General features: G+C 43.9%; 1 protein-coding gene across 1 annotated transcript in view; it reads left to right on the top strand.

Annotated features, from left to right (window-relative positions):
- kcnh5b (potassium voltage-gated channel, subfamily H (eag-related), member 5b) overlaps nt 1-23,106 on the top strand; it is a 604,928-nt gene that overhangs the window by 146,530 nt on the left and 435,292 nt on the right. Inside the window, 1 exon segment of the mRNA XM_070877933.1 lies at nt 15,484-15,612. Within this exon segment, the coding sequence (XP_070734034.1) occupies nt 15,484-15,612 (129 nt within the window).

The following is a 23,106-nucleotide window of genomic DNA, read 5'->3' as shown; positions in this document are numbered from 1 at the left end:
CCCTTGGCCGTGCCCAGGAGCAGTCCTACGAGGAGGCCTTCGGACCTACCCGCTCCCCTCCGCACAGGGTGCCCAAAGATCAGGAGAGTGGGACTGAAGCCAGAATTTCAGGAGCAGCCCCTTCAAATAATAGAACAGGGGCTGCAACCTTGTGCACTCAATAAAAACATGGAACACGGACTCCTCCAGACCGCAGAAATTGCAGGCGGCCTGGGAGTCCGTGAACCGGCTTAAAAATTTATTGCATGGCACTGCTCCGTGCACCACCCTCCAGGCCAAGTCCCCGATGAATAGTGGGAGGACCCCTGTGTAGAGTGCCCTCCATCGGGGACCCCCGCCTCCTCCGGACGGCAGGATGGTACGCCATGGCGTGTCCGGACGGCAGGCGAGGATGGCAAAGTTGAGAGTGTGCAGGAGCAGCCCGTACAGGAAACCCCTCCGCGCGGAACTGAAAGGCACGGAGGGGATTTCCCCGAGGCGGCTCAAGTTGTGAGGCGCCGGCCCCCGAGGGAGGTTCCAGGGTTTGGCTCCGATGAGGAATTCCGTCCGGACGGGGGTCAGTTCGGACGGGATCTCCCCACGTGCTTGAGCCTCCTCGATGCACCTAACGGAGTCGGGGCCCATAGCTGTTTTTAGCGACTCGATGGCATCGGCCGCGTGGCGGACGTTGGCAGAATTTAGGCGCCGCGCCAGCGTGTCTGGCGCCATCCAGCCCACTCCTCCGCCATCGAGCAGGTCCCTGACCCTGGTCACCTCACCAGCCACAGCCCTCTCTTCCGACCACCACATAAAACCTCGGTCGTAGAGGTACGGATTCCCGAGCAGCGGCTCCTGCAGGACGGCCGCCACTCCAGCCGGTGGAGAGCTGCGCTTGGTGGAGACTTTGTTCCAGACCCTGATGAGTTCCTTGTAAAAGACAGGCAGCTCCCGGAGGGCGGTCCTGACACCCCCCAAGTTCACAAACAGGAGCTGCGTGTCATAATTGAGGTCGCGCTGCTGGCGGAAGAAATACGTCGCCAGAGCACACCACCTAGGAGGGGGCTCGATGTAAAGGTATCTCTGCAGGGTCTGAAGACGGAAAGTCGCGAGCTAGGCGCTGACGCACACCAACGACTGACCGCCCTCCTCAAGCGGGAGACTCAAGACCGCAGCAGAGACCCAGTGCTTCCTGTTGTTCCAGAAGAAGTCCACCAGCTTCTTCTGTATCTTGGCGACAAACGCAGGGGGAGGGGTCAAAGTGACCAGCCGGTACCACAACATTGCGGCCACCAGCTGGTTTATGACTAGCGCTCGACCCCTGTAGGACAACACTCGGAGCAGTCCTGTCCAGCGCCCTAGGCGAGCGGCGACCTTGGCCTCCAGCTCCTGCCAGTTCGCCGGCCAGGCTCCCTCGTCGGGGCTAAGGTAGACTCCCAGATAGAGGAGATGGGTCGTGCTCCAGGCAAAAGGCCTGAGCTCCTCCGGCAGGGAGTCCACCCGCCACTGACCCACCAGGAGTCCGGAACATTTCTCCCAGTTGATCCTGGCGGAGGACGCGGCCGAGTAAATCTCCTGGCACTCACCACTCACGCATCCTCCGCAGTTCAGCGGGATCCTCTACCGCGAGGAGCACGTCATCGGCGTAAGCCGAGAGGACGACCCCCACGCCCGGCCCTTGCAGAGCCAGTCCCGTCAACCTCGTCCTTATGCATGAATCCCAAAAAAAGTTAGTTTGCAGGTGCAGCAGGTAATCAGGAAGGCGAATGAATGTTGGCCTTCATTGCGAGAGGGTTGCGAGAGGGATGGAGTACAAAAGCAGGGAGGTCCTTCTGCAACTGTATAGGGTATTGGTGAGGCCTGGAGTACTGCGTGCAGTTTTGGTCGCCTTACTTAAGGAAGGATATAATGGCTTTGGAGGGGGTACAGAGACGATTCACTAGGCTGATTCCGGAGATAAGGGGGCTACCTTATGATGATAGATTGAGTAGACTGGGTCTTTACTCGTTGGAGTTCAGAAGGATGAGGGGTGATCTTATAGAAACATTTAAAATAATGAAAGGGATAGACAAGATAGAGGCAGAGAGGTTGTTTCCACTGGTCGGGGAGACTAGAACTAGGGGGCACAGCCTCAAAATACGGGGGAGCCAATTTAAAACCGAGTTGAGAAGGAATTTCTTCTCCCAGAGGGTTGTCAATCTGTGGAATTCTCTGCCCAAGGAAGCAGTTGAGGCTAGCTCATTGAATGTATTCAAGTCAAAGATAGATAGATTTTTCACCAATAAGGGAATTAAGGGTTATGGGGAGCGGGCGGGTAAGTGGAGCTGAGTCCACGGCCAGATCAGCCATGATCTTTTTGAACGGCGGAGCAGGCTCGAGGGGTTAGATGGCCTACTCCTGTTCCTAATTCTTATGTTCTATGTTCTTATTATCCCTTTAGCCGTAAGGGCCATATCTAACTCCCTCTTAAATATATCTAATGAACTGGCATCAACAACTCTCTGCGGTAGAGAATTCCACAGGTTAACAACTCTCTGAGTGAAGATGTTTCTCTTCATCTTGGTCCTAAATGGCTTACCCCTTACCTTTAGACTGTGACCCGTAATTCTGGACTTCCCCAACATCGGGAACATTCTTTCTGCATCTAACCTGTCCAGTCCCGTCAGAATTTTATATGTTTCAATGAGATCCCCTCACATTCTTCTAAACTCCAGTGAATACAGGTCCAGTCGATCCAGTCTCTCCTCATATGTCAGTCCTGCCACCCCGAGAATCAGTCTGGTGAACCTTCGCTGCACTCCCTCAATAGCAAGAACGTCCTTCCTCAGATTAGGAGACCAAAACTGAACACAATATTCCAGGTGAGACCTCACCAAGGCCCTGTACAACTGCAGTAAGACCTCCCTGCTCCTATACTCAAATCCCCTTGCTATGAAGGCCAACATGTCATTTGCCTTCTTCACCACCTGCTGTACCTGCATCCCAACTTTCAATGACTGATGTACCATGACACCCAGGTCTCGTTGCACCTCCCCTTTTCCTAATCTTCCGCAATTCAGATAATATTCTGCCTTCATGTTTTTGCCACCTAAGTAGATAACCTCACGTTTATCCACATTATACTGCATCTGCCATGCATTTGCCCACTCACTTAAACTGTCCAAGTCACCCTGCAGACTCTTAGCATCCTCCTCACAGCTCACACCGCCACCTAGCTTAGTGTCATCTGCAAACTTGGAGATATTACTCTCAATTCCTTCATGAAAAACATTGATGTATATTGTAAGTAGCTGGGGTCCCAGCACTGAACCCTGCAGCACCCCACTAGTCACTGCCTGCCATTCTGAAAAGGACCTGTTTATCCCGATTCTCTGCTTCCTGTCTGCCAACCAATTCTCTATCCACGTCAATGCATTACCCCCAATACCATGTGCTTTAATTTTGCACACCAATCTCTTGTGTGGAACCTTGTCAAAAGCCCTTTGAAAGTCTAAATATACCACATCGACTGGTTCTCCCTTGTTCACTCTACTAGTTACATCCTCAAAAAATTCAAGAAAATTTGTCAAGCATGATTTTTCTTTCATAAATCCATGCTGACTTGAACCGATCCTGTCACTGCTTTCCAGATGCGCGACTATTTCATCTTTAATAATTGATTCCAACATTTTCCCCACTACTGATGTCAGGTTAACCGGTCTATAATTCCCTGTTTTCTCTATCCCTCCTTTTTTAAAAAGTGGTGTTACATTAGCTACCCTCCAGCCCATAGGAACTGATCCAGGGTCGAGAGACTGTTGGAAAATGATCACCAATGCATCCACTATTTCTAGGGCCACTTCCTTAAATACTCTGGGATGTCGACTATCAGGCCCTGAGGATTTATCGGCCTTCAATCCCATCAATTTCCCTAACACAATTTCCTGACTAATAAGGATATCCTTCAGTTCCTCCTTCTCGCTAGACCCTCGGTCTCCTCATATTTCTGGAAGGTTATTTGTGTCTTCCTTCGTGAAGACAGAACCGAACTATTTGTTCAATTGGTCTGCCACTTCTTTGTTCCCCATTATAAATTCACCTGAGTCCGACTGCAAGGGACCTACGTTTGTCTTCACTAATCTTTTTCTCTTCACATAATCTATAGAAGCTTTTGCAGTCAGTTTTTATGTTTTCAGCAAGCTTCCTCTCATAGTCTATTTTCCCCCTCCTAATTAAACCCTTTTTCCTTCTCTGCTGAATTCTAAATTTCTCCCAGTCCTCAGGTTTGCTGCTTTTTCTGGCCAATTTATATGCCCCTTACTTGGATTTAACACTGTCACTAATTTCCATTGTTACCCACGGATGACCCACCTTCCCCTTTTTGGCCATCGTGGACTGGAAACAGCTACTTGTGGGTAAATCAGTGTCGGAACAGTGGGAGGCATTCAAGGAGGAGATGTACCCTTAAAGAAAAAGGTTGGGAATAATAATTCTAGAGCCCCCTGGATGTCTATGGACTTACAGGGGAGGATAAAGAAAAAAAGGGACGTTTTTGTCATAGAAACATGGAAACATAGAAAATACGTGCAGGAGCAGGCCATTCGGCCCTTTGAGCCTGCACCACCATTCAATAAGATCATGGCTGATCATTCATCTCGGTATCCCTTTCCTGCTTTCTTTCCATACCCCTTGATCCCTTTAGCCATAATGGCCATATCTAACTCCCTCTTGAATATATCTAACGAACTGGCCTCAACAAATCTCTGCGGTAGAGAATTCCACAGGTTCACAATTCTCTGAGTGAAGAAGTTTCTCCTCTTCTTGGTACCCCTTATTATTAGACTGTGACCCCTGGTTCTGGACTTCTCCAACATCGGGAACATTCTTCCTGCATCTAACCTGTTCAGTCCCGTCAGAATTTTATATGTTTCTATGAGATCCCCTCTCATTCTTCTAAACTCCAGTGAATTAAGGCCCAGTTGATCCAGTCTCTCCTCATACCAATGGCTAAATACTATAGAATCTTTGGAGAAATCTAAGAAGCAAAATTGAAAAGTATATTAGGAATGCTGAGAGGGAGCATGAGAAATTCTTGGCTCATAAAATTAAGGAAGATCCTAAGATGTTCTATAAATATATTAAGAGTAAGAGGGTAACTAAAGAAGGGGTAGGGTCTATTAGCGACCATGAGGATAATCCTTGTGTGGAGGCGGAAGATGATAATAAGAACATAAGAACATAAGAAATAGGATCAGGAGTAGGCCATACGGCCCCTCGAGCATGCTCCACCATTCAATAAGATCATGGCTGAACTGATCATGGACTCAGCTCCACCTCCTCGCCCGTTCCCCATAACCCCTTATCCCCTTATCATTTAAAGATCTGTCTATTTCTGCCTTAAATTTATTCAATGTCCCAGCTTCCACAGCTCTCTGAGGCAGCGAATTCTACAGATTTACAACCCTCTGAGAGAAGAAATTTATTCTCATCTCTGTTTTAAATGGGTGGCCCCTTATTCTAAGATTGTGCCCTCAAACTCTAGTCTCCCCATCAGTGGAAACATCCTCTGTGCATCCACCTTGTCAAGCCTCCTCATAATCTTATACGTTTCGATAAGATCACCTCTCATTCTTCTGAACTCCAATGAGTAGAGGCCCAACCTACTCAACCTTTCCTCATAAGTCAACCCCCTCATCCCCGGAATCAACCTAATGAAACTTCTCTGAACTGCCTTCAAAGCAAGTATATCCTTTCGTAAATATGGAAACCAAAACTACACAGTATTCCAGGTGTAACCTCACCAATACTTTATATTGTTGTAGTAAGACTTCTCTGCTTTTATACTCCATCCCCGTTGCAATAAAGGCCAAGATACCATTGGCCTTCCTGATCAATTGCTGTACCTGCATACTATTCTTTTGTGTTTCATGCACAAGTACCCCCAGGTCCCACTGTACTGCGGCACTTTGCAATCTTTCTCCATTTAAATAATGCCCCTTGATTTTTTTTTTGCCAATGTGTAAGACCTCACACTTTTTAACAATATACTCCATCTGCCAAATTTTTGCCCACTCATTTAGTCACTCATTCACTTATGTCCTTTTGCAGATTTTTTGTGTCCTCCTCACACATTGCTTTTCCTCCCATCTTTGTATCATCAGCAAATTTGGCTACGCTACACTCTGTCCCTTCTTCCAAGTCATTAATATAGATTGTAAATAGTTGGGGTCCGAGCACTGATCCCTGCAGCACCCCACTAGTTACTGGTTGCCAACCAGAGAATGTTCTCTGTTAATTAGCCAATCCTCTATCCATGCTAATATATTACCCCCAACCCCATGAATTTTTATCTTGTGCAGTAACCTTTTATGTGGCACTTTGTCAAATGCCTTCAGAAAGTCCAAATACACCACATCCACTGGTTCCCCTTTATCCATCCTGTTCGTTACAACCTCAAAGAACTCCAGCAAATTTGTCAAACATGACTTCCCCTTCATAAATCCACACTGACTCTGCCTGACCGAATTTTGCTTTTCCCAATGTCCTGCTACTGCTTCTTTAATAATGGACTCCAACATTTTCCCAACCACAGATGTTAGGCTAACTGGTCTATAGTTTTCTGCTTTTTGTCTGCCTCCTTTTTTAAATAGGGGCATTACATTTGCAGTTTTCCAATCTGCTGGGACCTCCCCAGAATCCAGGCAATTTTGGTAAATTACAACCAATGCATCCACAATCCCTGCCGTTACTTCTCTTAAGACCCTAGGATGCAAGCCATCATGTCCAGGGGATTTATCTGCCTTTAGTCCCATTATCTTACTGAGTACCACCCCCTTAGTGATTGTGATTGTTGGTATGGTTCTTAACGAATACTTTGCATCTGTTTTCACAAAGGAAAGGGGCCAATGCAGATAGTGCTATTGAGGAGGAGTGTGATATTCTGGATGAAATAAATATAGTGAGAGAGGAAGTTTTAAGGGGTTTAGCAGCTTTGAAAGTAGATAATTCCCCAGGCCCGGATGAAATTGATCCCAGGCTGTTGAGTGAAGTTTTCCAGTCCTCTTTGGATCTGGGCATGGTGCCAGAGGATTGGATGACTGCTAATGTAGTACCCTTGTTTAAGAAGGGAGAAAGGGATAGGCCGAGTAATTACAGGCCGATCAGCCTAACTTCAGTGGTGGGAAAATTATTGGAAAAAATCTTGAAAGACAGGATAAATCTATATTTGGAAAGGCAGGGATTAAGTAGGGACAGTCTGTTTGTTAAGGGAAGATCGTGTTTGGCTAACCTGATTGAACTTTGGATTGAACTATATGGACTTTAGCAAAGCTTTTGATAAGGTCCCACATGGTGGACTGGTCAAGAAGGTTAAAGCCCATGGGATCCAGGGCAAAGTGGCAAGTTGGATCCAAATTTGGCTTGGAGGTAGGAAGCAAAGGGTAATGGTTGATGGATGTTTTTGTGACTGGAAGGATGTTTCCAGTGGGATTCCGCAGGGCTCAGTACTGGGTCCCTTGCTTTTTGTGGTATATATCAATGATTTAGATTTGAATATAGGGAGTATGATTAAGAAGTTTGCAGATGACACTAAAATTGGCTGTGTGGTTGATAATGAAGAAGAAAGTCATGGGCTGCAGGAGGATATCAATCTACTGGTCAGGTGGGCAGAGCAGTGGCAAATGGAATTTAATTCAGAGAAGTGTGAGGTGATGCACTTTGGGAGGGCTAATAAGGAAAGGGTATTCACATTAAACGGTAAGCCACTTAATAGTGTCGATGAACATAGGACCTTGGAGTGCTTTTCCACAGATCCCTGAAAGTAGCAGGCCAGGTGAATAAGGTGGTTAAGAAGGCATATGGAATGCTTGCCTTTATTGGCCGAGGCATAGAATATAAGAGCAGGAAGGTTATGCTTAAATTGTATAATGCTTTGGTTAGGCCACAGCTGGAGTACTACGTGCAGTTCCTGTCGCTGTATTATAGGAAGGACGTGATTGCACTCGAGAGGGTGCAGAGGAGATTTACTAGGATGCTGCCTGGAATGGAGAATCTTAGGTATGAGGACAGATTGGATAGGCTGGGTTTGTTCTCATTGGTACAGAGGAGGTTGAAAGGAGACCTCATTGAGGTGTACAAAATATTGAGGGGCCTGGACATAGTGGATAGCAAGGGTCTATTTCCATTGGTGGAGGGGGGCTATTATGAGGGGGCATAGTTTTAAGCTGGGTGATGGAAGGTTTAGAGGGGATTTGAGATGGGGGGGCTTATTTATGCAGAGTTCCAGATTGTGAGGATCTGGAACTCACTGCCAGGAAGAATGGTGAATGCAGAAACCCTCACCACTTTTAAGAGATGGTTGGATGGGCATTTAAAGTGCTGTAACCTGCAGGGTTACGGATCTAGAGCTGGTAATTGCGATTAGACTGGATGACCCGTTGTTGGTAGACACAGTATTAATGATAAGTACTGTTGGGAATTGAATACGGTCAGGGTGATCTCCTGGACTAGTTTCGATCACCTGGATGGGTCGGAGCGAAATTTTTCCAGATTTTTTTCTCCCTAAATTGGCCTGGGTTTTTATCTGGTTTTTGCCTCTCCCAGGAGATCACATGGCTCCGGTTGGGGTGGAGTGTCAAATGTTTCAGTATAAGGGGTGTCGCAGTTGTGTGAGGTGGACTGGTTGGGCTGGGTGCTCTTTGTCTTTCCGTCATTGTTCATAGATTTATATGTAACCTTCAGGCTGCTGACCATGGGCAGTGTGGCTACAATGGGCCGAAATGGCCTCCTTCTGCTCTGTAAATTTCTATGTTTCTATGTAAGCGAGCAAGATCAATGGGCTACAAAACCGACTCATAAGCATGGAAAGGAACAAGTACAGAATATGGTCACAGAGAGGATGAGAAGCTGCAATCTTCACTAGAAGAGATATGAAGCTTTGGCCAGTATCAGGACTGGTACGCAGGCCTGAGCAGGTGGCCACATAACTTTACAGTACCAAGGTATTGTTGTAATTGCAAGGACAGAGGCACTTTAGATGAAGAGGAAATTTGTAATAGTTACGGGAGATTTTTGGGGTGAAATACAATAGCATTATTCAAGCATCACTTGTTTTTCTTGGAAAACAACATTTATTGTATGATATTTGAGGTCAAGTGTCTATTTCACTCTCTCAAAATGAAGTTAATGTACACAAAGGCAAGATAACAACCAGTACCTGCATGGACAAGTGAGGATTTTTAGTACAGAAAATGATTCAAAGGCCCAACTATAAGCTGCATTTATTTCCCCTATATGATCAACCAATTCAATACGCTTACAAAACAACAATTCAGAATAGGTAAGTTTATAAAAACACACACACTAGTTTGTTGTGGAAGATCTCTAAATATGTAAACTGGAAGATATGCAAATGTAACTATGAGAACTGTCAGCTATGTTGCCTTCAGCTATTTTGCCTCCCAATTGTGAGACTGACGGATCTTAGCTCACGGGCAAATGATTCAATAATGGGGTGCGAGAAGGAACCCATTATAGTTCACATTGAACCAATGATGTAGTTCCACAGTCGTTCGTAGGAACTTCAGGGAGCTGGAGTGAAAGTTCAAGGGAAGGACTGAATGTTAGCATTCTCTGAAATAGTAGCAGTGCCACATGCAGGAGCAGAAAGGGAAGCTCGGATGAGACATGTGAAGATTTGGCTGAGGATGTGACATAGGGATCATGGTTCTTAGGAATGATCGGAGTGGAGGTGCGGTGAATGATCGGGGCGGAGGTGTGGCGAATGATCGGGGCGGAGGAATGGAGAGACATCGGGGCACATGAGCGACGTGATTGGGGCCCAGGAGCTGTGAGACTTTGAGGCCCAGAAGAGGCATGGGCCCAGGGGCAGCACGTGCCAGCTCACACTGAAATTTGTGTGTGCACTAGGTCCATGCAGCAGAGCTGGTCTCCAGTCATCTTGGTTAACCCTCGCCACTAGAACAAGACCTAGCTCTGTCAAGCCCATGTGGTGGCTGGTTTACAATGGCCACCACACGTTAAAACAACCCATGCACAGATATCTTCCATCCTTCAATATGTAGTTTGCGACCTGGAATATCAGGTCCTCATCGAAACACCTGTGAACTCATCCCTTTTTGGTGTGGAAGCAAGTCATCCGCGATACGAGGGACTGCCTAAGAAGAAGAAGAAGGTTCGTGGAAACTGGGGTGACTTCTTGGAAACAGAAAGCGTGTATGGCCTGGATTGCCTTCACTTAGACAGAATTGGAACAGTGATACTGTTGGAAAGATTGCATAGACGGATAGAGATATTTTTTAGAAAGTTGGGGGCAAAAGCTCAATGTATAGTCAGGAAGATTCCAATAGGAAGCAACAACATCATAGACACTGCTGAATCTAAATAAATCACAGGTAAAGTAAAGGAATGGTGACAGATTAGAAAAAGGGGAGGTGCAACGAGACCTGGGTATCATTGAAAGTTGGCATGCAGGTACAGCAGGCGGTGAAGAAGGCAAATGGCACGTTGGCCTTCATAGCGAGAGGATTTGAGTACAGGAGCAGGGAGGTCTTACTGCAGTTGTACAGGGCCTTGGTGAGGCCACACCTTGAATATTGTGTACAGTTTTGGTCTCCTAATCTGAGGAAGGACATTCTTGCTAAAAGGAGGTGGGGTAGTGTTGCTGGTTAAAGAGGAAATTGACGCAATAGTAAAGGAGGACATTAGCTTAGATGATGTGGAATCTGTATGGGTAGAGCTGCGGAATACCAAAGGGCAGAAAACACTATTGGGATTTGTGTACAGACCACCAAACAGTAGTAGTGAGATTGGGGACAGCATCAAACAAGAAATTAGGGATGCGTGCAATAAAGGTACAGCAGTTATCATGGGTGACTTTAATCTACATATAAATTGGGCTAATCAAACTGGTAGCAATACGGTGGAGGATGATTTCCTGGAGTGTATTAGGGATGGTTTTCCAGACCAATATGTGGAGGAACCAACTAGAGGGCTGGCCATCCTAGACTGGGTGATGTGTAATGAGAAAGGACTAATTAGCAACCTTGTGCGAGGCTCCTTGGGGAAGAGTGACCATAATATGGTAGAATTCTTTATTAAGATGGAGAGTGACACAGTTAATTCAGAGACTAGGGTCCTGAACTTAAAGAAAGGTAACTTCGATGATACGAGACGTGAATTGGCTAGAATAGACTGGCGAATGATACTTAAAGGGTTGATGGTGGATAGGCAATGGCAAACATTTAAAGATCACATGGATGAACTTCAACGATTGTACATCCCTGTCTGGAGTAAAAATAAAATGGGGAAGATGGCTCGACCGTGGCTAACAAGGGATATTAAGGATAGTGTTAAATCCAAGGAAGAGGCATATAAATTGGCCAGAAAAAGTAGCAAACCTGAGGACTGGGAGAAATTTAGAATTCAGCAGAGGAGGACAAAGGGTTTAAGTAGGAGGGGGAAAATAGAGTATGAGAGTAAGCTTGCAGGGAACATAAAAACTGACTGCAAAAGCTTCTATAGATATGTGAAGAGAAGAAGATTAGAGAAGACAAATGTAGGCCCCTTGCAGTCAGAATCAGGTGAATTTATAATGGGGAACAAAGAAATGGCAGACCAATTGAACAAATACTTTGGTTCTGTCTTCACGAAGGAAGACACAAATAAACTTCCGGAAATACCAGGGGACCGAGAGTCTAGCGAGAAGGAGGAACTGAAGGAAATCCTTATCAGTTAGGAAATTGTGTTAGGGAAGTTGATGGGATTGAAGGCCGATACAGCCCCAGGGCCTGTAGTCTGCATCCTAGAATACTTAAGGAAATGGCCCTAGAAATAGTGGATCATTTTCCAACAGTCTATCAACTCTGGATCAGTTCCTATGGACTGGAGGGTAACTAATGTAACACCACTTTTTAAAAAAGGAGGGAGAGAGAAAACGGGGAATTATATACTGTTTAGCCCGACATCAGTAGTGGGGAAAATGTTGGAATCAATTATTAAAGATGAAATAGCAGCGCATTTGGAAAGCGGTCCAAGTCAGCATGGATTTATGAAAAAGAAATCATGCTTGACAAATCTTCTAGAATTTTTTGAGGATGTAACTAGTAGAGTGAGCAAGGGAGAACCAGTGGATGTGATGTATTTGGACTTTCAAAAGGCTTTTGACAAGGTCCCACACAAGAGATTATTGTACAAAATTAAGGCACATGTTATGGGGGGTAATATATTGACGTGGATGGAGAATTGGTTGACAGACAGGAAGCAGAGAGTCGGGATAAATGGGTCCTTTTCAGAATGGCAGGCAGTGATTAGTGGGGTGCTGCAGGGCTCAGTGCTGGGACCCCAGCTATTTACAATATACATCAATGATTCAGATGAAGGAATTGAGAGTAATATCTCCAAGTTTGCAGATAACACCAAGCTGGGTGGCGGTGTGAGCTGTGAGGAGGATGCTAAGAGTCTGCAGGGTGACTTGGACAGTTTAGGTGAGTGGGCACGTGCATGGCAGATGCAGTATAATGTGGATAAATGTGAGGTTATCCACTTTGGTGGCAAAAACATGAAGGCAGAATATTATCTGAATGGCGGCAGATTAGGAAAAGGGGAGGTGCAATGAGACCTGGGTGTCATGGTACATCAGTCATTGAAAGTTGGCATGCAGGTACAGCAGATGATAAAGAAGGCAAATGGTATGTTGGTCTCCATAGCTAGGGGATTTGAGTATAGGAGCAGTGAGGTCTTACTGCAGTTGTACAGGGCCTTGGTGAGGCCTCACCTGCAATATTGTGTTCAGTTTTGGTCTCCTAATCTGAGGAAGGACATTCTTGCTTTTGAGGGAGTGCAGCGAAGGTTCACCAGACTGATTCCCGGACTGGCAGGACTGACACATGAGGAGAGACTGGATCGACTGGGCCTGTATTCACTGGAGTTTAGAAATATGAGAGGGGATCTCATAGAAACATATAAAATTCTGACGGGACTGGACAGGTTAGATGCAGGAAGAATGTTCCCAATGTTGGGGAAGTCCAGAACCAGGGATCACAGTCTAAGGATAAGGGGTAAGCCATTTAGGACTGAGATGAGGAGAAACTTCTTCACTCAGAGAGTTGTTAACCTGTGGAATTTTCTACCGCAGTTTGTTAGATATATTCAAGAGGGAATTGGATATGGCCCTTACGGCTAAAGGGATCAAGGGATATGGAGCGAAAGCAGGAAAGGGATACTGAGGTGAATAATCAGCCATGATCTTATTGAATGGTAGTGCATGCTCGAAGGGCCGAATGCCCTACTCCTACACCTATTTTCTATGTTTCTATGTTTCTAAAACACTCCTCACTTTAGTAAAATTAGCTTTTCCCCAATTTGGGACTTTTATTCCCTGCCTATCATTGTCCTTATCCATAACGGACTTGAATCTGACTGAATTATGGTCACTGGCACCCAAGTGCTCGCCCACTAATACCTCTTCAACCTGCCCAGCTTCATTCCCCAAAACTAAATCCAAGACCGCCCCTCTCGTGTTGGGCTAGCTACATACTGACTGAAAAAGTTATCTTGAATGCATTTCAAGAATTCCGCACCTTCTATACCTTTCATGCTATATTTGTCCCAATCAATATTTAGATTGTTAAAATCCCCTACTATTACTACCCTATGGTTTTTGGACTTCACAGCAATTTCCCTACATATTTTCTCCTCTGTTTCCCTCTCACTGTTTGGGGGTCTATAATACACGCCCTGCAGTGTGATCACCTCTTTTTTATTTTTCAATTCGACCCATTTGGCCGCAGTTGATGATCCCTCTAACATACCATCCCTCCTCACCGCTGTAATAGTTTCTTTAATCAGTACTGCAGCACCACCTCCCTTTTTACCCCGCTCTCTATCTTGTCTAAAAATCCTATAACCAGGAATATTGATCTGCCAAACCTGCCCCTCTTTCAGCCATGTCTCTGTAATGGCTATAATGTCATATTCCCAAGTGTCTACCTGTGCTCTTAGCTCATCTGCCTTATTCACTATATTCCTTGCATTAAAATATATACCATTTAGCACAGGAAGACCTCCTTGCTTACTGCTTACTAAACCTTGTTTCCTCCGTCTAACAGATTCGCTCTCTCGGGTTTAGCTATAAAATTCTCTATTAAAGAACAACATGTATCGGCATTGACCTGTGACCTGGGTAACCCTACATTTGGTATCCTCTGGTTTTCATGCTGATCCTTGAACCTTGATACAATGTGTACCACATGTACTCTTTGGGCTGGATTTGCAGCTTTGCCACTTTCGGGGCGAAACTGGAAGCGGGGCAGGAAATTTACCATCCGTTTGCGCTTAATCGAGTAATTTTTATCATTTGGACCCTGCAGGGCGCAGCACAAAGGGAGGCATTGTACGATTTTCGCAGCTCAAAACGGGAACCTCGCCAACTAAAGTGCGGGGCTGGGAGTGCTCCGAGAGAGGCCTCGGGAGGGGAAACCCCCCTCCCTCCCAAAAAATTCACAAAAACATTCAAAAAACAATGCTAACACCCTTACAACACAAATCGCTACAAAAAAAATAAAAGAATTAACACTGGAACTTACCCTTTCTACAGTTTATTTAATTCACCACCGCCGGCAGGGCTGGACCGCTGTGTTTTCCCTGGCGGTCATAGCGGGCTGCGTTTCGGAATGTACGGGTCGGGTGAGCGTCGAGACTTGTGCCGGTGTCGCAAGGAGAGCTGCTGCAAACCCGACCAGATGTAAAAGACCACACTGCCCCATTTTTTGCCATGGAGTGCCAAACCCCGGCAAAACCCGGGTCGCAAATGACCCGAAAATCTAGCCCTTTATCTATACAGCAATATGCATATTAGTAACGGGTTTGGGAGAGGAGGTTATTGACCCTTGCTAAATTTAGTGTCACAGTGGCACTAATCACAGACTGATATGACATCCATTGGACCTTGATTTCACACAGGACTAAGCATGTAACTCTTCTAATCTTCTCACGTGGCACACATGGATAAAGCTGATATTCTTCTCTATTTGCCATGATTATGGACTACAAATCCCATGCTCCAACATTTTGTTAATTTATTCCCGCACCCCCATAACCCTTACAACCTGCAGGAATCTACCTGACTTTGTGGCAGTGATTGGATACTTTATAGTGTATACAAAGACAACTTGCATTTATGTAAAATAATTATTCCAAGCTGCTTCACAAATAGAAAAAGATAAGGGAATAATGCCAATCCATGGAGTGAGAGATTAAAATGGATTACCGAAGGCTTGATTCAAAAGTTGGGTTTCGAGAAGATTCTTGATGATTGAAAGACTTTGAGCGAGGGGGGTTAAATGAGTTAAAGGTGGACTATTTGCAATGATCACATATCCAGTGTCTGCAATAAACAAGATCAATTGGTCATTCAGATCAAATTAATTTTTATGTGCTAGAGTAGACCATGTATTGACTTCCTTTTGTAGAATGACCTGTTCAGTGTATGTGTTTTTTTTCTGTTGGCAGGAACTCCAGTTTGGTTCTACATGCAAATTGCACCTATAAGAAATGAATATGACAAGGTGGTTTTATTTTTATGCACTTTCAAAGACATTACAGTATTTAAACAACCCATTGAGGATGAATCAACAAAAGGTAGTATTACCTTTCTATCGCCGACTTAATGTATTTGTAATGAGAGTATTCGATCTAGTTTTCATTAAACATACTTTGCCTGTTGTATTAATGTTATAAGTGCAGACTGCCAACTGAAATAGAAGAATAATGATGGCTGCAATATATTGCATTAGAAATTTCTATCATTACTCAGTTGAACAGAGATAGTATCCATCATAGAAAATTAATTTTGTTTTACTCAATGGATCACTTAAATATTTGAATATATTATTTGGCTTATGTTTCATATTATTGTTTCCTCCCTCAGCAGTCATTTTCACTCATTTGCAGCCCAGCATCATTTGATTTGTCCTGTAGCATGTAATGTCACTGCCTGACTATTCTAAAAAAGTGTTTGACATTTTGGTTTGGATTTTCCAGGGTCAACCATGTACGTGGCCATAAGTGCCCCACAAGTTCTGGGTTTCCACATGCGCTGCACATGCACGAAAACCGGGATCTTGCGATCTGTCAAGTTTCAGCTTGACAGATCATCCGCATCCCCAGGAAATGGACATTCGCTGCAGGAGAGTTGGGCTATTTGCCCAAATACTGCCCAGCGAATGCCCCTGAAACTCTTACACCTGGTAAAAGCGGGCCTTCTTTTATTAGCGTAAGAGTTTCAATAAATATTTTGAAAAAATTATTTAAACATAAAAAAACCTTTTCAATTAGTTACGTTACATTTATTTTTCAAAAAATTAAATTTTTATTTTAAATGCTTAATTTAATTGTATTTTAATTAATTTTGAACACGTAATGATTTAATTTTATTTAACTGGTGTGTAATTCTGTTTTTTAAGGGATTCCTCTTCATGCTAATGGGGATTCCATACGAAAATGGAATGTTCATAAGAATAATGAAAATCCCCCTTTTTTATTGGTGCGTGCGAACTGCATACGCCCCTGGGATACATGGGCCTTTACGCAGGCGTACATCTGCAGGTCCAGGAGTGCGAATGTTCAAACCTCTGGGACCATCAGATAGGTTCATAGTTATCTTGCAGTTCAGAGGCATTTGCGGGAAGCCTCCGACCGCAGATTCAGGCCCATTAATACAACCCCAAGGTTGCAGTGTGCATTTCTCAATCTAATCTTGTATAGTAAAATTACTGGATTATCCCCTAAACTAATTTATGCATAATGTGATTGAAGTAGTGGGTAAGTCAATGACCCCACAACAAAAGTAGGTAATAATTACAAGCCAGCTGCTTCAAACACCAACCATTTCAGTGCCTTAAACAGGAGCAAATCCAGGAACTAAAACCATTCTTCCAATTGTAATTAATTGTCTCAGTTTCTTTTTATTAAACCAATATGCTGTAACGCTAGCAGCGGCTCGATATTTGTTCACTATTTGCTGTCGGGCTCTGATGGAAATGAGACTTGAGGCCCAATTTGGCCTCATCATTCAAGCACAGGATTGTACCTCCTTTCCCCACTCATTTCTAGGCCAGTGGATTCCAAATAGAGATAAAGGAGGGAGAGTGAAAATATTTGGATGGAGGAACAAAGGCATGGCGGACGATTTGTGGAGCCATTTGAAAGCAGGAAAGGAGGGAGCAAGCATAGCAGAGGATCTAACAAGGGACTTCCAGACAGCAGAAATGTAATGGCCAATGCAACACAAGATGAAACACTTTAGGCACAATAAAATACTTTAATCATAATTAGGGACTCTAATTTAGAATTGTACAATCTGGGAAACACACAAGCCCAACAAACATTTGATGGAATATTTTTTTTAGTCAATGAACCATTTAATCTTTCTACAGATTGTTTTGAGTAAATAAAATTCATATAGGATTACACAGATATATTGGACTTTCATACAAATAATAAGATTCTTTTGCAATCAGGTAGTGGAGTTTGGCATCACCTAATGTTTACTTCTTGATTCATCAATTTTTTTTCTTCTTGATTAGCCTTGATTCTTTCAGCCTTGATGGTGGGCTGCATTATAGGCCTTGGCCTAATTAGTTAAACTAGATTGTCTAGATCTTTTATCAGAACTCCACCCTGCCCCCACTCCTGCAATAAGAAATAGTGAGAGTAATTAATGTAACAATAAATTGGTTTATCAATAAAGCAACTTATTGAAATGTAAACTTTGAACGGAAATATGTCCGATCTCTTGAACGTGGCAGGGGTATACTGATTTCTGATATAGTCTGCCTATTGAGTACCTTGAGTGAGTAGAGACCTTACTGAGTGCAACTGCAGATTTATTAGCTGCAGTGCAGTGTTATTTCTCTGAGTATTAATCATATGGTACAGCACTTTATGCTGGCTGTATTCCACCGCTTCGAATAAATGGAAGATGGTTAAATATTTACCTCTTGCTCAAAACCTAATCCTTTTTACTTGATTTGTTTCTTATATACTATGTCCCTTTTGTTTGTTTGAGAAGCAGCGTAGAAAAATGGCGAAAGCTTAATCAACTAATTCTTGTAAGGTCCATTCTCTGGTTAGTTGCTTGGTTTTGGCTTTTGAATAATGTTGCAATATTTTTCATTGCTGGTAAAATTATCAACTGAGGTTGTATTGTACATTTTATTGTAATTTGTGATATGTTGTAGTCTGGATCGCAAATATACATAGAATTTAGCAGCTCAGTGACAAGGTGGTAAATTGTTTATTCATCTCAGATTTCTGTAGCTGTCGGTTGGAGTCATTGAAAAAGTTTACATTTCAACCAGTCCATTATATGCATGATGGAATTTGTCAGAGGCTAGGACTAGCACAGTAACGACCTGAGTAAAATTGAAAGACCTGTGGTCCATTTCTATTCACTTTCAGACAGATAGATGACTGTGAACAAGTGAAGAGGTTTATGATATCAGACGAGAGAATTACAGGAAGACAAAGTGGAAACAAAGTGGTTAAAAAATATCCAAATTATAGCAGTAGTTAGGAACTGTAAATTATGGGAAATATATAAGACCAAGCATTTCTCCTCTACTTAAAGCACTCAAAATTGCAACATTTTTAATCATATAATTCATATAACACTAAGCTGGGTGGCGGTGTGAGCTGTGAGGAGGATGCTAAGAGGCTGCAGAGTGACTTGGACAGGTTAGGTGAGTGGGCAAATGCATGGCAGATGCAGTATAATGTGGATAAATGTGAGGTTATCCACTTTGGTGGCAAAAACAGGAAGGCAGATTATTATCTGAATGGGGGCAGATTAGGAAAAGAGGAGGTGCAATGAGATCTGGGTGTCATGATACATCAGTCATTGAAAGTAGGCATGCATGTACAGCAGGCGGTTAAGAAAGCAAATGGCATGTTGGCCTTCATAGCGAGTGGATTTGAGTATAGGAGCAGGGAAATCTTGCTGCAGTTGTACAGGGCCTTGGTGAGACCACACCTTGAGTACTGTGTGCAGTTTTGGTCTCCTAATCTGAGGAAGGACATTCTTGCTATTGAGGGAGTGCAGCGAAGATTCACTAGACTGATTCTCGGGATGGCAGGACTGACATATGAAGAAAGACTGGATCGACTAGGCTTATATTCACTGGCATTTAGAAGAATAAAAGGGGATCTCATAGAAGCATCTAAAATTCTGATGGGACTGGACTGGTTAGATGCAGGAAGAATGTTCCCGGTCTAAGGCTAAGGGATAAGCCATATAGAACCGAGATGAGGAGAAACTTTTTCACCCAGAGAATTGTGAACCTATGGAATTCTCTACCACAGAAAGTTGTTGATTGCAGTTCATTAGATATATTCAAAAGGGGGTTAGCTGTGGCCCTTATGGCTAAAGGGATCAGGGGGTATGGAGAAAAAGCAGGAATGGGGTACTGAAGTTGCATGATCGGCCATGATCATATTGAATGGTGGTGCAGGCTCGAAGGGCCGAATGGCCTGCTCCTGCACGTATTTTCTATGTTTCTATGTTTCTATAAGCAGAATGGCCTGGATTTTCCATAGCCTATGACCGCATACGCACACCGTACCCGATCGTAAACGCCCTGCAAGTTCCGGGTTTCCGTATGTGATGCACATGCACGAAAATCCAAAACTTGCGATTTGTCAAGTTTCAGCTTGATAGATCGCACAAATCTGAAGGAAATGGACATTCGCTGGCGCAAGGTTGGGCTTGCCCAACTACTGCCCAGCGAATGCCTATTAAACTCTTACACCTGGTAAAAGTACGCATAAGGATTTAAATAAAAAATCATTTAAACATTCAAAAACCTTTAAAATGAGTTTAGGTTATTATTGACCCCTTTAAAAATGTTTTAATATATTTTTCAAATAATTCTAATTTTGTTTTAAATGTTTAATGAAATTGTATTTTAATTAATTTTTAACATGTGATAATTTATTTAAGTGGGGTGAAAGTGCTTTTCTTATGTGATTCCTATTGTGCTTATGTGGATTCTGTATGTAAATGAATGCCCATAAGCATAATTGGGCAGGCCCACGTGATCCCAGGAATGCTTTCAAACTGCATGCGCCCCTAGGATACGTGGGCCTTCACGCAGGCATACGCCAGCATGTCCAGGACCGCAAGAGTCTGAAGATACGAAGGCGCCAGGTAGGATCGGATGCATTGGTCCGCGGGAAGCCTCCGATCGCCATTCCAGCCCAATGTTTCACACCTGCAGTAAATACCATTAAAACCAGGATATTCGATGTAAAATGAAGAACGTCTTTCCTTGTTCCTTTTCACAATTTGTAAAACTGAGAAATATTTATTGATGTGAGACACCCAATGTACAATCAAACCAATGAACTAACATTTTTATTTCATGACTTTCACTTTCTCAGACTGTTCCAAAGCACTTCACAGCAAATGCATTACTTTTGAACTGTAGTCATTCTTGTTATGTAGACAAACACAGCAGCCAATTTGTGCACAACAAGACCCCACAAACAGCAGAGATAAATGATCGGTTAATCTGTTTTTGATGGTGTTAGTTCAGGACATCAAACAGTGCCATGGGATCTCTTACAGCCACCTGAACAGAAAGGCAGGGCCTCACTTTAACATTTCATCTCACAATGCAACACTCCCGCAGCACTACACTGAAACGTCAACCTAAATTATGAGTTTATGTCCTCGAGTGGGGTTTGAACCGATGATGTACTGACTCAAGGTGAGAGTAAGCCACACTGACACTTAATGTAGAATTGCGGAGTAGCATTCCTCTGAAGAAGTGACTTTAAAAGGTCTGTACAACTGATTTATGGCGGATTTATAAACACGACATGGTAGGTTTGATATATTCTCCTTTAATAATACATATTAGTTGTGTTGTAAGCTTGTTGCAAAGTAGAGTAGAAGGCCACGTTATCATAACATGTATGTGCTGATGGATGAACTCATGGAAACTAAAGGAATGTATTATAAACCTATGAATTCTGAGCACCATAGTTGGAGACTGAGGGAGAGAAATTGGTCCACATTGCACCCATTTCCTGGGTAGAAAAAAGGGCAAAAGGACCAATTTTGGGCAAAACATGCTGCGCCCCAACGGCACCTGAAATACATCCAACAACATCAACAACATGTATTTATATAGCGCCTTTAACGTAGTGAAACCTCCCAAATCGCTTCACAGGAGTATTATAAGATAAAAAAGAAAAGTTTGACACCAAGCGGCACGAGGAGAAATTAGGGCAGGTAACCAAAAGTTGATGAAAGACATAGATTTTAAGGAGCATCTTGAAGGAGGAAAGAGAGGTAGAGAGGCGGATGGGTTTATGTAGGAAGTTCCAGAGCTTGGGGCCTAGGCAGCAGAAGGCACGGTCACCAATGGTTGAACGATTATAATCAGGATGCTCAACAGGGTAGAATTAGAGGAGCGCAGACAACTTGGGGGAATTGTGGAGCTGGAGGAGATTAAAAAGATAGGGAGGGGCGAGGTTATGGAGGGATTTGAAAACAAGGATAAGAATTTTGAAATCGAGGTATTGCTTAACCGGGAGACAATGTAGGCCAGCGAGCACAGGGGTAATGGGTGAGCGGGACTTGGTGCGAGTTAAGACACGGGCAGCCGAGTTTTGAATCACCTTTACGTAGGATAGAATGTGGGAGACCAGCCAGGAGTGCATTGGAATAGTCACGTCTAGAGGTAACAAAGGCATGGAAAAGGGCAGGTGCAAAGAGACTTGGGTGTCATGGTACATCAGTCATTGAAGGTTGGCATGCAGGTACAGCAGGCGGTTAAGAAAGCAAATGGCATGTTGGCCTTCATAGCGAGGGGATTTGAGTACAAGGGCAGGGAGGTGTTGCTACAATTGTACAGGGCCTTGGTGAGGCCACACCTGGAGTATTGTGTACAGTTTTGGTCTCCTAACCTGAGGAAGGACATTCTTGCTATTGAGGGAGTGCAGCGAAGGTTCACCAGACTGATTCCCGGGATGGCGGGACTGACCTATCAAGAAAGACTGGATCAACTGGGCTTGTATTCACTGGAGTTCAGAAGAATGAGAGGGGACCTCATAGAAACGTTTAAAATTCTGACGGGGTTAGACAGGTTAGATGCAGGAAGAATGTTCCCAATGTTGGGGAAGTCCAGAACCAGGGGACACAGTCTAAGGATAAGGGGGAAGCCATTTAGGACCGAGATGAGGAGGAATTTCTTCACCCAGAGAGTGGTGAACCTGTGGAATTCTCTACCACAGAAATTTGTTGAGGCCAATTCACTAAATATATTCAAAAAGGAGTTAGATGAAGTCCTTACTACTAGGGGAATCAAGGGGTATGGTGAGAAAGCAGGAATGGGGTACTGAAGTTGCATGTTCAGCCATGAACTCATTGAATGGCGGTGCAGGCTAGAAGGGCCGAATGGCCTACTCCTGCACCTATTTTCTATGTTTCTATGTTTCTATGGATGAGGGCTTCAGCAGCGGATGAGCTGAGGCAAGGGCGGAGACAGGCGATGTTACGGAAGTGGAAATAGGCAGTCTTAGTTATGCTGCGGATATGTGGTTGAAAGCTCTTTTCAGGGTCAACTATGAGACCAAGGTTGCGAACAGTCTGGTTCAGCCTCAGACAGAAGTTGGGGAGAGGGATGGAGTCAGTGGCGAGGGAACAGAGTTTGTGGCAGGGACCGAAAACAATGGCTTTGGTCTTCCCAATATTCAATTGCAGAAAATTTCTGCTCATCCAGAACTGGATGTTGGACAGTCTTGTAAGCAGTCTTACAATTTAGAGACAGAGGACAGGTCAGGAAACTATAGACCAGTTAGCCTAACATCTGTGATTGGGAAAATGTTGGAGTCCATTATTAAAGAAGCAGTAGCAGGACATTTGGAAAAACATAATTCAGTCAGGCAGAGGCAACATGGATTTATGAAAGGGAAATCGTGTTTGACAAGTTTGCTGGAATTTTTTGAGGATGTAACGAATGGGGTGGATAAAGTGGAACCAGTGGATGTGGTGTATTTGGACTTCCAGAAGGCATTTGACAAAGTGCCACATAAAAGGTTACTGCACAAGATAAAAGTTCATGGGGTTGG

The sequence above is a fragment of the Pristiophorus japonicus genome, chromosome 4 (assembly GCF_044704955.1).
Source record: "Pristiophorus japonicus isolate sPriJap1 chromosome 4, sPriJap1.hap1, whole genome shotgun sequence".
Classification (NCBI taxonomy): domain Eukaryota; kingdom Metazoa; phylum Chordata; class Chondrichthyes; family Pristiophoridae; genus Pristiophorus; species Pristiophorus japonicus.
The sequence above is the reverse complement of the archived record's forward strand: the minus strand, read 5'-3'. Positions and strand labels throughout refer to the sequence as shown.